This window comes from Centropristis striata, chromosome 19, assembly GCF_030273125.1.
Source record: "Centropristis striata isolate RG_2023a ecotype Rhode Island chromosome 19, C.striata_1.0, whole genome shotgun sequence".
In the NCBI taxonomy this organism is placed as follows: domain Eukaryota; kingdom Metazoa; phylum Chordata; class Actinopteri; order Perciformes; family Serranidae; genus Centropristis; species Centropristis striata.
In genome coordinates, this window is record NC_081535.1 from 9,795,673 (window position 1) to 9,809,287 (window position 13,615).

The 13,615-nt window shown below is 38.7% G+C and overlaps 1 protein-coding gene across 2 annotated transcripts in view; it reads left to right on the plus strand.

Annotated features, from left to right (window-relative positions):
* The first annotated feature begins 9,117 nt into the window (after window positions 1–9,117).
* The window catches only part of mmp17a (matrix metallopeptidase 17a), an 89,258-nt gene continuing 84,760 nt past the window's right edge, over window positions 9,118–13,615 (plus strand). The window contains exons 1-2 of one of the 2 annotated variants that reach the window (XM_059358364.1): window positions 9,118–9,332; window positions 9,464–9,683. In XM_059358364.1, coding sequence (XP_059214347.1) covers window positions 9,546–9,683 — 138 coding nt within the window. In that variant the 5' untranslated portion in view covers window positions 9,118–9,332; window positions 9,464–9,545. Of the gene's footprint in view, window positions 9,684–13,615 lie in introns of both variants that reach the window. The other variant, XM_059358363.1, reaches the window with a different exon arrangement.

Genomic DNA, 13,615 nt, shown 5'->3' on the forward strand with positions numbered 1-13,615 from the left:
TTAACTCTTGATTACACTCAAATCAACTGTTATTCTTAAATCTGACAAAAATCTCCCATAGTAAAATAGAAATCATGATGCATCTGCTGTCATACTGAGCATGAAAGAGGATGAATACAGAGAGCAAACAGGAGGACTAGAGAGCCTAATATATACATTTAGTTCTTTATGTGTTTTGTTCTTGTTGAATTAAATGAATATTTAATACCTCAAGGTTCCATACAAATAAATGTATATACAAAGACTGAAAGAGGACAGAAAGGCTTTGGTTTAGCAGGAAAATACGATCACACTGAGCTTTCTTGTGTTTAGTCTCATCTTCCTTTGTCATCCTGCTGACCTCATAACAAGTTACAGTGAACACATGGTCACAGCCAAAATTGTTATTTTAAATTACTTTTGGGATATAACAGGACAGGATAAAACGGGAGCAGGCAGGTAAGTGTCCTTCAAGAATCCTTGGGAGTGTATTTTTTAGGTTTTGTACCACTTGTTTGTTGAGGAAAAAATATCAAACAATAACGTGTTCTACTTTCCGTACATGAAAACGAACAGCCACAATGATTTAAATATAACACTTTAAACAAAATATTCTTCTTTAATGTACTCACCAACACATCGTAAGACACAACAGCTGTGTGAGCAGGATGCCTAACAGCATGCATTGTGACTTGTGCTTCCTGTTTATGGAGGAGAGCAACAAGAATGTCCCACAGGTTGCCTATTTATACCCTCCCCCTTAAAAAGGAGTGCCTTCCACAGCTGCGGGTGTAACTTATAGTGAAGTGCTCGTGAGCAGGGATCAGTTTAAGGGTCTACACGTGATGTCACTGGAAGTGCATTTACCACAATCAGTCCCCCTAACAACCAACAGTCAGCATCTGCCCTATATACAGTCATGGAAAAATTATAGGACCACCCTTGTTTTCTTCAGTTTATTGTTCATTTTAATGCCTGGTACAACTAAAGGTACATTTGTTTGGCAAATACATCGATAACAACAAAAATAGCTCATAAGAGTTTACTTTAAGAGCTGATATCTAGACATTTTCCACTGTTTTCTTGATAATTATTTTGGTTATTATCAATAAAAAAACTGAAAATTACTAGATATCTGCTCCTAAATTAAACTCTTATAAGCTATCTTTATTGTTATGATTATATTTGTCCAAACAAATGTACCTTTAGTTGTACCAGGCATTAAAATGAACAAGAAATTGAAGAAAGGGTGGTCTAATCATTTTTTTCCATGACTCTATATTCACATGGCAAAAAACAAGGTAAACATATAAAATGGTGAAAAGTTCCTAAAATAATTCAAGCAGAAGTGTAGAAGACCCGCTACGTCTGATACAAATACACAAGACACACTTGTGTAAGAAGCAACAAGCGCTCCACTGACTGTAATGTAAACCCATGTGCGGAAATATTAGACGGGATGTACTACATTGAGCGGGAAAGTCTACTCGGTGTGTACGGGAGGCGTGGTGGATCTGTCAAACTTACCCCAGACTTTGACCCAGGAGTCAATGTTGAGGTCAACCTGCATAACTTCATCCAGTAGTTAAGTGTTGAAGTATTTTTTTTGTTTTTTAAACATGTTTATTGCTTTTCAAAATGAAATGGGGAACACAGGACAAAGAGATAAATAAGAAAGAAATAGAAAAAAAAAACTCTAATAGGGCTGGCGGATATGGACCAAAAGTCATATCCCGATATATTTAGGCTGAATATCGATATTCAATATATATCCTGATTTTTCTTTTTTTATTGCAAAGTCAGAGCAAGTTTTCAGTCAAAGCTAAATATGACATGTTACAAGTAGTTTTATTGAAACCATTTATTTAAGTGAACATAAATACTGTATAACAGGAGTACCTTTTAAAAAAAAATCAAAGCTCCATGAAGTGCTTTTTTAAATTAAAAAAATCTTAAAATAAAAAATAGCCTATGAAATAAAATAGGCCAATCTTTTTCTGAAATAAATTTAAATTTAAAATTTAGATGAGAAAAGAATAACATTACAAAATATAAATATGACAAACTCTAGTAAGGGCAGCTTTAAAAAAACAAAAAACTATATCGATATATGCAACATGGTCTAATTCCATATCATACTTAAAATTATATCGATATATCTTTTATATGGATATATTCCCCAGCCCTACCCCCTAACCCCCACCCAAAAACTAACAAAAAAACAAAAAACATGAACAGGATCAGCACATCATGAGTAAAGAAATAGTAAACAGTAACCACAGTCATGACAATAAAATGCATATACATATTCACAAAAAAGTTTACAAAGTAAAGAGTAGACTTAGAGATACACACAGCAAGGTGTTTCACAGTAATCAACACATTAGTCCTTTCCTTGAAACATTTGCAATACAGGGTCCCACATCTTATCAAATACGTCTCCCCTGTCTTCAGTATAAAGTCTCAGTCTCTCCAGGAGAAGCATGTTTGCCATTTCTCTCAACCACAGGTCATATGTGGGTGCAGTGTCCGACTTCCATACAAGGAAGGATTAACTTCTTGGCAATCACATTTCCAAATAGGATAGCTTTTTTCATATTCATTGGCAGAAGACGAAGGAGTAGTTGTGCTGAGAACGACTACAAGCGAATCTAGCTCCCAACATTTCCCATAAGCCATAGAGAAGCGGTGAAAAATACGTTTCCAATATGTGTACAATTTACTGCATAACCAAAAAGAATGTGCCAAGTTACCAGTCGTCTTAGTTACCATCTGCTGCAAATGGGTGAAACATCAGGAAAGAAACTGTAGTTTTTGGAAGTTGTTGTTTTTAAGCCAAAGCTTGTTCCTTTACCCTAACCTTAGCAAGTGGTTGTATTGCCTGCAGGAAAGTTTTTCTGTGAACACAAAAGTTTATTTTTGCAAATTCACTGTGGATGTAATTTGTTGAAAGTGACACATCCAAAACTGAAGCTTAAGGGTTCCCGATGTGCTTCAATCACGTGCCGAGGGCTTCCACGAGCATCTGTATATGACAAGTTGGGATGGGAATGCATTGAACCTGCATGGGATTGGCATAAAGTGAGCATGTCTGTGAAGGGGAGATTTGTGGGTACCCGTAGAACCCATTTTAGTTCACATATCTTGAAGTCAAGGGACCCTTTGAAAATGACCGTGCCAGCTTTTCCCTTGCCAAATTCAGCTGACTTTGGAGCATTATTTAGCCCCTTCTCAAAAAGATACACGGCTGTTACCAGTGGATGCCCTAATTTGAAAAGCCTCTTAAAGACAGTATTGGCTGGCATTGTTGGCAATCACCAGGCTGTATCCTCTGGGGGCTATGAATGTCTGTACACATTTTCATGGCAATCCATCCAATAATTGTTAAGATATTTCAAGCTGCAACAAAGTGGTGAGAGTGACATTGCCATTCCTAGAGCCATGCAGCGAGCCCGACTAAGAATGACATCTCACAGGACAAACGACTCGAAGCACTGGCAAATGACTTAAACATCTTCTTGCCAGCTCTGTCTATTTTCTCTGTGTTTATTTGTTTTCGGACACTTCTGGGCTTTTTCTGTCATCGTCATTTTAAAAGACACAATCACATGAATTATGGATTATATCCTCAAGCAAAGCCTACTCACATAAAGTGTGCATAAAGGCCTGAAAAAGCCTGTGGGAGAGCCCTCATGCGTTTCCACTATAGATTTTATGGTGGGGCAGCCCCAAGGTGCTGTGGACTTACTAGAACTGTACATCAAAGCCTGTGAGTCTGTGACAGAAAGATTGGGTGAGACAGGCTCTGAGAGCAGGGAGAAGGAGGAGGGAGATGTGGGAAAGGAAGGCCAGTGACACACGCTCATACACCGTGTAACATTGATAAAATTCAACTCATCCCTTAACATTGATTTTACTGTCCAGACTGATATTGACACGTCCTCTAAACTTAATAGTGTTATTGGATACATTATTTACAGTACAGCTCATGCACACTGACAGGCTCTAAATAGAGTTTACTAAAGTTTTATACAATATACATGGTGGCGTACTCCAAGGGGAACTAAAACTCTACGTCAAACACTACAAACAGATTTTTAGGAGTCAAAAAAAGGACAGCGTTTTTCACTCGTCACTGCTTTACCAGACTGGACATGAATAGAGCAGCAGAACCTGCTCCGAAAGAAAACAAAGGGAAAAAAATCACTGTGAATTGTATCTGTTTTCATAAAATGGAGAGCATATGGAAGGCAATGTAGACAGATGCCAATTTTCGAGTCTCTCTGCCAAATGGTCTGATTGGTCAAACATAATTTCCAACATAATTAGGTGGATTATAGGGATATAGAGTGATGCCATGCCATACTGATTCTTACTTATGATAATTTATTGCAGCTAATGATTTATTGCCTTTGCATACGCTATGCTTGCATATTCTGACATAAATGGTGAGGTAAGGATTGTAAAAAATAAGAGATAAGAACATAGAGAGTGTCTTTCTGTGTTTCTGTAAGTGATTGTAACTTTTCACATTACTTCATTACACATTAATCTTGCACCCAGGGGTGTAAATATAGACAGTGTGCAGGCAGTGTAGTTGCACTAAGGCCCAAAGAGAGAGTGTGAAATGTGTTGTCCTTGTCTTGGTCAGTAGCAGGCAATTATTAAATGATATGCTTATTATTTCTACTTCAACGTGTAATTGCTTATTGTCTTTGATATTTTTGTCATGCAAATGATGCAATGATGATTGCCAGGTAATATGCATTTTGATGTGTCAAGACTATTTGATCTAGCAGGGCTCATTATAATAGCATGCACATTGGCCCCATGTTAGCTACATGCACCTATTGTACCTTATGAAACATACAATAAGGAGTTTTATCTAGTTGCCTATTAAACTTTATTAGGACAAGGTATTCAACCCCCCTCTGTACTAATGCAGCATTCATATTCCACAGGTTTTTTCACGTCTTTGTGATTCAGCTTTAATACACTGCATAACATAAAAGACAACAGTAAAAAGCAAAGAGATTAATGTTGCGTTGATGCAAGGATGCATTGCCTATGAAACATATTTGCAAGTATGGGTCACTGTCTCCACGTTTAAGCAACATCCTGATAAATGACACAAAAACATTCACATCACTCCTCAGTGATAATACATAACAATATGCAATGGTAAAAGCAGATATTTGACAATATTCATCTATCTTTTGCTTAGCAGTGCAGGAGGTCTGCAGCCAATTTGGCACAAAATGCTACAATAAATATTAAAATGTGTGTGTCACAATGGCGGGGAGCGAACTCAATTCAGCCCACGTCCACACTGGGCAATGGGTTTTCCTATAATTATATGATCTGACCAAAGAAAATGAGCTGACTTTCTCTGGGAAATAGTCTGAAGATCACGTCAAAGCACTCCAGGTGGAACGTGCACAGCAGACTGAGATGAGTAAATTGATGTTTTAACCTTCTGTTAATGTAAAACTGAATGACAGAAGCTTCTTTTTGCCAGCAGACATTCTGTGATACACAATATTCAGATGCTACAGTTATGATAATTTTGTGGCTATACAACAAGTCTGAGGCAGTAACTTTGGGAAGTTTTAAGCCTTCAGCGCTCAGACAGCAGAACTTAATGCTGCTGAGCAGAAAATATATTTTTCATGTCTTTCTCCTGTGGACCAGTGATGAACGACTGCTGTAATAGATCTGAATGAGAAATAGAGGTGTGTGTGTGTGTGTGTGTGTGTGTGTGTTTGCAGATATGTGTGTGTGTGTGTGTATGTATTTGCAGATATGTGTGTGTGTGTGTGTGTGTGTGTGTGTATGTATGTATTTTCAGATATATGTGTATGTGTGTGTGTATGTATTTGCAGATATGTGTGTGTGTGTGTGTGTGTGTGTGTGTGTGTATTTGCAGATATGTGTGTGTGTGTGTGTGTGTGTGTGTGTATGTATTTGCAGATATGTGTGTGTGTGTGTGTGTGTGTGTGTATGTATTTGCAGATATGTGTGTGTGTTCCTGGTGAATTTAAAACAAGCTGAAGTCATTCAGTTCAGATTCAGATTCCCTTCCATTAAATGGTTAACATGCTACAAGGCCATGTAGCTGTTTGTGATTGTTAGAAATAACAGCATGCTCCTTCATTACCTGGTGGATTTTAATATTATGCAACACAAAAGAAATAAATAAGTACATTAGCTTATCAGAAGAAGAAAGCAGTGGGATGATACCACTGTTTCATGTAATAATTGTCTCTGCAGCTCAGCAAATTGTTTTGTGCTTTCCTCTGATGTTTTCTCAAATATGATGAAAATAGAAGTGTAATGAGGGGTACAAAATAAAACATCTTTGCATTTCAGAGACATATGCAGTTTCTCTACTTCAGTGACCCAGCTTCTGCTGATATGTATATTTAATTGGGTTTAATTTAACTCTTTGAATGCTTACTGTCCACATCTTAATTGAAATTCTGTATCATTGTTGCAATAGTACAAGTAGCAATATCTGTCCCAGCTTCGTGAAAAAATGTATTTAATTGGCATATTTGCATGTCCTTAAAAGATGACATAGATTAAAAACATGTGTATGATATTGATTAACTGCCATTTGGACAGAAAATATTTTAATGGCCTTTTGTAGTGAAATAGTTTGAGATTTCTCTGTGATGCAGTAACAGAGCAACCATCAACTGGCTGGGGGCTGCATTCAGAGACATCAAGACTAAAAAAATACGTACCCCCTCTCTCTTCATCACTTGTCTTTGCCTTTTCTCAAACCTTTCCTTTACTCTTCTTTAAACCCTGTCCCAGCTTGGACCAGGGAGCATATAACATTTATTAGATTGTGCTTTCAGACTGAATTCCCTCTTTGATATTACAGAAGTGTCAGTTCTTTATTTTACTTTTTAGGCACTTACATGAGTAGGACTTCATAATACAAAACCCTTGGTGAAACTGAAACATGCCAACCAGTCAGCATGCAACTAACTCTGGAAGAAAGTCAAGTTTACGGTATGTAAGATTTGTGGCAATTTGATCCAATTAAAATTTGTAATGACACTGTAATGACCTTATCCTATATTCACTATATCACTTATCTTATATTCACTATAATACCTAATTGTGTGGCCCTGTCTTAAACACTGAACCAAGAGAAGCTGAGTGCAATGAGCAAGGTGGTGAAGACAACAAACTTGAATGATCTCACGCCACCTCACAACGCCAGCAAACTCTGGGGCGAAACCAGCGCAAATAGCTAGTGAAATTATTACCGTCTTCAGAGAGCTGGTGGTAAATGAAGCGCATTTATAAGGACGAATATAAGGTCGACTCAAACTCCTTTAATCCTTTATATTGGGATTCAGTGGCAGGAAGCTGCTCTCTGCTCCCCTACGTGTCATTTTTTTGAAAATACATGGGAAATTCATGAAAAATAAGACACTTCAGATTGGGAGTTATTCAGGGCTTCACCCCTCACAACCCACACTTTAACCTCTAGCACAGGTTAAAGTACTATACTCTGCCACTTGGATAATTGCAATCGTGTAAAAAAAGGAGGCAAATTGCGCTCAGCTTCAAAAATTTCTGGCTGTGTTTGCACTGCGATGCAATTAGCATAATATCTTTTGTGAATTGGACGAGGCAGATGATGCAAAATTCATGGTGCTTTATTCATTCTTTGTGAATGTCTCTTCTGTCTTTTAATTTCCAGATTAAGCGACCCCTAGTGGCATTTAATTGCATATTGTGTGTTTACATTTTGACCTGATGGTTATTCAAGTTCATCCTGGGGGGTGCATGGGTCTCTGTGCCATATTGATTGGTAATGGAAGGCTAGTAGATATATTTAGTTTGGATCAAAGTGGTAGACCAACCAACTGACAGCATGGTGAAAAAATAGTCTTAAGACCTGCATTATTTATATTCATATTTTTTGGTTTTGGTTTTGGGGTGTTAATAGGAGCCCATATGTCAGTTTTTCCTCAGGGCACCCAAGGGCTGTATCCAGTGTGTAGCTGACTGACGTCTTTTGACCCCACTGGCAGCAGAACCACACACACTAAAGAAGTGGATGTGATGACGATGATCAGACAGGTGTAGGTATATACACAGAAAAACACAACAAAAATATATTGTAAATGAGTTTTACCCCTGTAGCCTTACTGTTTGTGTTGGGCTCCAAAGATTAAACAAAATTCAAGCTACTAGTTCAAGACTGTATTCACTGCAGGGCACATCAAACCCACTCAACACTGACATATCGTCACACTGTTAAAATAATCGCCTAAGTCATTTTTTGTCAAAATTGTTTTTTTTTTGCCTGAATCATCTCCTCATGACGCCGGCCACCTATGGTAAAATCACCTACATCCTCAGTTGATCAGATCATGTGATTTTACCCCTTTTAAGATAATGGCCTATGTCAAGTGTGTGACTTAAGCGGATTTATTATGCCTAAGTCAAAATAAAATGTGACTTAGGCAATTTTTTGAACATGCCTTTGTGACTTAAGCAAGATATGGTAACACTTTATTTTGAAGGTGTCTACATAAGAGTGACATGAGCGTGTCATAAACATGACATGGGATGCGCCATGAACATTAATGACACTTTGAAGTAACATTAATGCTCATGATACTTGTCATGTCATGTTTCTGACAGGCTTATGTGACTCTTATGTAGACACCTTCAAAATAAAGTGTTACCATATCTTGCTTAAGTCACAAAGGCTATGCAAAAAATTGCCTAAGTTATTTATTTCTCTTAAGTTACATAATTTACACACAGTGTTATTACTATGCCACTAGCCATCCTTTGTTACATCACTTTTTGAGTGAAATGATCAATAAATGTCATATGTTACACTTTTGGTGAAGTTTTTTTGTGTTTCCTGCAAAACTTGAAAAAATGAGTAAGGCGATTATTTAACAGGGTGACGATATCTCTCTTAAAAAGATGAGAGAGCAACGTAACAACAAATTGTTTTAAGTCTTTTGGTCTCAGCCCCTGAGACTCTGAAATTACGCACGAGGCGCGTCATGAATTTGGTAGTGTTCAAGTGGGCTAAAAAGCCGCTGAACTTCCCTCCTCTCTCCCCTCCCTCCTCCCTCTCCCCCCTTTCCCTGAATCCTTCGGGTCGAATACTCATTCACTCTGATGTGTGTGCGTCAAAGCGCGCTCTCCCTGCCGCGGCTCGGGACAAAACCGCACGCAGCTGCTTTCATTTTCCAGAGCTCGAGACTGCACGAGCAGGAGGGGAGCTCGCGCTTCTTGCTGCAGGGATATCACCTCCGACGGACTTGATTCAGGACAAGAACACACATTTTTCACCAAATAATGACCACGTAGGTGGTAGTTACAGGTGCCGTTTTGTGGGGGAAACAAACTTGTAAATCTTTACCAGCGCCGGTTTTTAATGTGTTTTATGTGTTTGCGCTCAACAGTGAGGTAGACTTAATGCGGACAAATTTTACAGGAGTGTCGGCGTGTGATTTATCCCGTGGATGCGGCTGTCGGGGTCGGTGTCTGAGCCCTGCAGGAGCAGCCTGTCATAGGGCATGATGATTTCTCTGGTTCTTCACAAGTGGATGAGGAATATTTCACCGGAGATGCTGCTGTTGGTGCAGATATTGTGGTTTTTACCTCTGACTGGAGCGGCTCCTTCTCTGACTACCGAGCAGCTGGACACAGGGGTGGTAAGTTTTCTATCTTTTCTAGGGGGTGGGAAGTTTTGCTACTTAGCCTATTAGCACTTTTTGACATGGGGGTGGGCAGTTTCCCCCACTTGATACCACCATAGGACGTACAATATAGTGGTGTGTTTCTCAACCAGACCCCCTTGTTAGAAAAGGCAGTTTACCCTACTTTTACATTTCGTAGGCAAATGCTGTCCTCTCTCCATACTTGATCTGAATTTTAACACCTCGCAGCAGCCAAGTGAGGCTCGGCGTTGCAGTTTGGATGTGATGGAAAATATAATAGGATCCTGTTCTCCAAAGCAGGATCTCTGTAATGGCTTGCAATAAATAAATGTAAATGTATTTGCCTTGGCGGAATATCGACCTCCTTCACGGCATGCTGACATAGTATATATCCTGCACTGATGAATGGCAGACGGGGCTCACTTCCAGCACAGTGACAAACCAAGCAATAAGACGTTATTGGCTATTTCCTCTTCTCAGTCATACCTCCAAAAAACTGCTCCAATATGTCATCTGATGCCAAGTTTCAACAATTACTATGTAGGGTTGTTTAAAATGAGATGTGATGGAGCAGCAGATCCTGCTGAACCAATTAAAAAAGCAATTTTTGACTCTTTGATTGACAGGGTTTTAATGTATAAAGTGTGAGCTGTGGATCTACTGGTATCATTTAGAGGAATATGATAATTGTGAAAATCTGGAACAAATGAATACATCTCTTTTATGGATATTGACTTTACTTGTTTTATAAATGGATGCTTTATGATAGTTTTTAACAAATTATTATCACTATAATCCTTCCAATGAACTGTATCTAACTATATTAAAGCAATTATGATATTTTCATTCATAGGATAGACACACAATGAGGGCTGCCACTCACTATTATTTTAATGATCAATTCATCTGCAGATTATTTGATCGATTAATCAATTAGAAAATAGTGAAAAAATATCCACCCCAGTTCGTCAAAGTCCAAGGTGATGTCTTTAAATGTGTGGTTGTATCAGTTCATACCCCAAAGATTTTCAGTTCAAAAATATTTTTGCATGTAACATTACTTTAATGATTTGCTAAATAGTTGGCAATTATTTCTCTGTTTGTAGTCCACTCATCATTGCACTTATATACACACAAAATAATCTTTAATGAGCAGAGCACCTGCAGATAAAACGAGTATCTGCCAATTAGTAACTCTTGAGGCAACATCCTAATTAATTGTTTGCTTTAATGGCTCTAATATCAACATGCATTTCTTGTTTGCATGGATGGATTCATGCTCTATCGCTGCTCATCCAACTTCTGTCTCCTGAGTGTCTCTCTGCCTCTTATTATTTTGGGGGTAGACAAGTTTAAAGATGAACCCTATTATCAAAGACATTGCTGAGATATTTCTATTACTGGACCACCGCCACTAACTCCCCCTATATGTGTGCTGCCAGACAGCCATTCATTTCATTGGTCTTAAATACTCTTAGCTGCAGACAAGAATTGCCTCTTAACTCCACAACTTTGTTGGAACCAGTCACGTGGATTTAAGTGCAAAGAGAGGGGCTTCGAGTCAATGACACATTCCATTTAGTAATGGATGTACAGGGTTGGAGGATAGATTTGTATTATGGGTCATTGTTACGTTGTGTTTTTCACTGGAGATTCTGCATGTTGGGTAGTTAAATGCAAATGGTGTGCTGTTAGATCCTTAAATCTGCCTTGATACTGTATTATCCCTTATCAAGCTATGTTTGAGTGTGAGAGCAAACACTTGGTTTCTTTCCCATTCAGCAGAAACCGAGCAATGTCGAGTTCTTTTTTTCACCACACATCCACTGTAAGTGCAACAATCACTGCTGCTTTGTTGCTGGTTACTGAGAAAACGACCTGTGTTTATTGCTCGTATAAGTATTTAACTCTGCTCATCAGCCACATGTTTACTTCTGCCCTCTGTCATTTCATGTTGTACAACTGGTTTGAATAAGCTCCTGAGTGTGGAGCAGCTGCCCACAGTTTTTTTTTTATTTTTATGAACCTACAAACCAAAACAATGAAAAGCGGTTTAAAGCTGCAGTGGGCTGAATCTACATCCTCAATGAGATTTGCAGCACAAATAAACCTTTTGTATGACTATCATTTTGGTGTTGCTTAATGCAGGTTTAGAGAATTTCTTGCCTTGATTCTAGAGTTTCTTCCTAATAGCTTCACGTTCCAACCAAATTGAGGCCAATTTTAACTGTTTTGTCTAAATATAATTTGTCCTGCAAATCTGGGGCTATTTATAATCTCTATAAACAGATATCTGCATATGAATTGCAGAATCTGTAGACAAGGCTTTGGTTTCGGAAGTGTTCTGGTTTCTATTCATAGTCTGATTGTAGTCCGACCATTAACCAATATGGTTGGGCGATATCTAGTGAATTTGCGCATCATGCTGTCCACACTGAAGCATTGTAATGGACAATGATGTCATTGTGGGTTATAAACTTTATTTTATTCTTTTTATATGTAGCCTATGTTTGTTGGATATTTCTTACCATTTTTATTTATTGCAGTTTAAACTCCATTTACATTTCATCCTCACCTACTAACCCGGCCATTGCTTCGTCAACATACCTATTAGTGATGTGCAGGTCAGGGTTTTTTAATATGCACCCTGCTGATACGTTATAAGTGCCAATCTACAATAAATGTGTGTTCATCAACCCCCAGACTTGAACCTCAAATTTTATGCATTAAAATATTTCTGTTGGTGATCGGCATAACATCCATTTCTATTGGATGGTTGTGTCTAAGCGGGCTATGGCTGAAAACCGCTTACACATGCAAGTAAACAGTCATTGTGGAGAGCAAACGTGTTGGAATGCATTGGCCAAAATGCAATCTTTGAACCAATCGACTATTAAAATGTATTTATCTGAATTCATATGCAAAATTCAATTAATGACCAAAACCTCATAGGACAGAATACACCATTGTGGACCAAAAAACGCCTGCAAAAAGTAGTATCTGCAGTTGCTTATTGGACTTTGAACAACGGCTGGTGTACGGATGAGGAAAACTTGGTCTTGATATCCAATATCTGTTAAACATGGATGTCCACCGGTTACAGCAGAACCCCCAAAATATTGTCCGTTGCCTTTGTGGCAAGATTTTGGTCAAACCAATAGATTCTGAAATTGCCCCATGTAGTGTAAAGTTTAAGTAATAATTTACCAGTCATGTCTAGGCATCTTTGCAGTCAAGAAGATTGGAATTTCATGTCAAGAAATAGAGCTGCAACTAACTTGATTAACCTGCTGGATATTTTCTTGATTGGTAAGTTGTCTGTCTCAGAAAATAACAAAAAATGCCCATTTCCCAAAGCCCACAGTGACGTCTGCAGCGGCCTTGTTTTTTCATCCTTGGGGCGACATCTGAGTGTGATAACTGGGCTTGTTAACAAAGGCAGACTCTGATTTTTCTCAGGTTGTTGGTTCGGTATAAAAGGGGGTTTAGGATGACCGAGGGAGTGGACAGCCAGATGGACAGATGAGCATCCGTCCACAGACACACTTTTCCCCTGTGATCGCCTGATTGACTTTTAAATAAGACTTCTCCTGTGCTGATGAAATTGCTCTCAGCTGTTGAGAGCAGGTGGATAATTGGTTGTTGAGGGTTTGAGTGGGTTCTCCCATCTCAGCCCAGTTGTGTTCGTAAGTACTATACATTTGGGACTCGGTCCACAAAAACAAGCGTCTATCCACAGAACCGTGTCCTGATCTCCAGCTCTGCTGCTCTCTAGCCCCATTACACTTCAGAGCCACTGTGCTGCATCACTTGGCTTTTAGTCGAGCTTGAGCTCTGAATGTATGTCTCTCACTGTAACTACTGTACAGTAAACTGCAACCGTAATTAGCTGAACCACAACTTTAGCACAGCTCTGAGGCATCCAG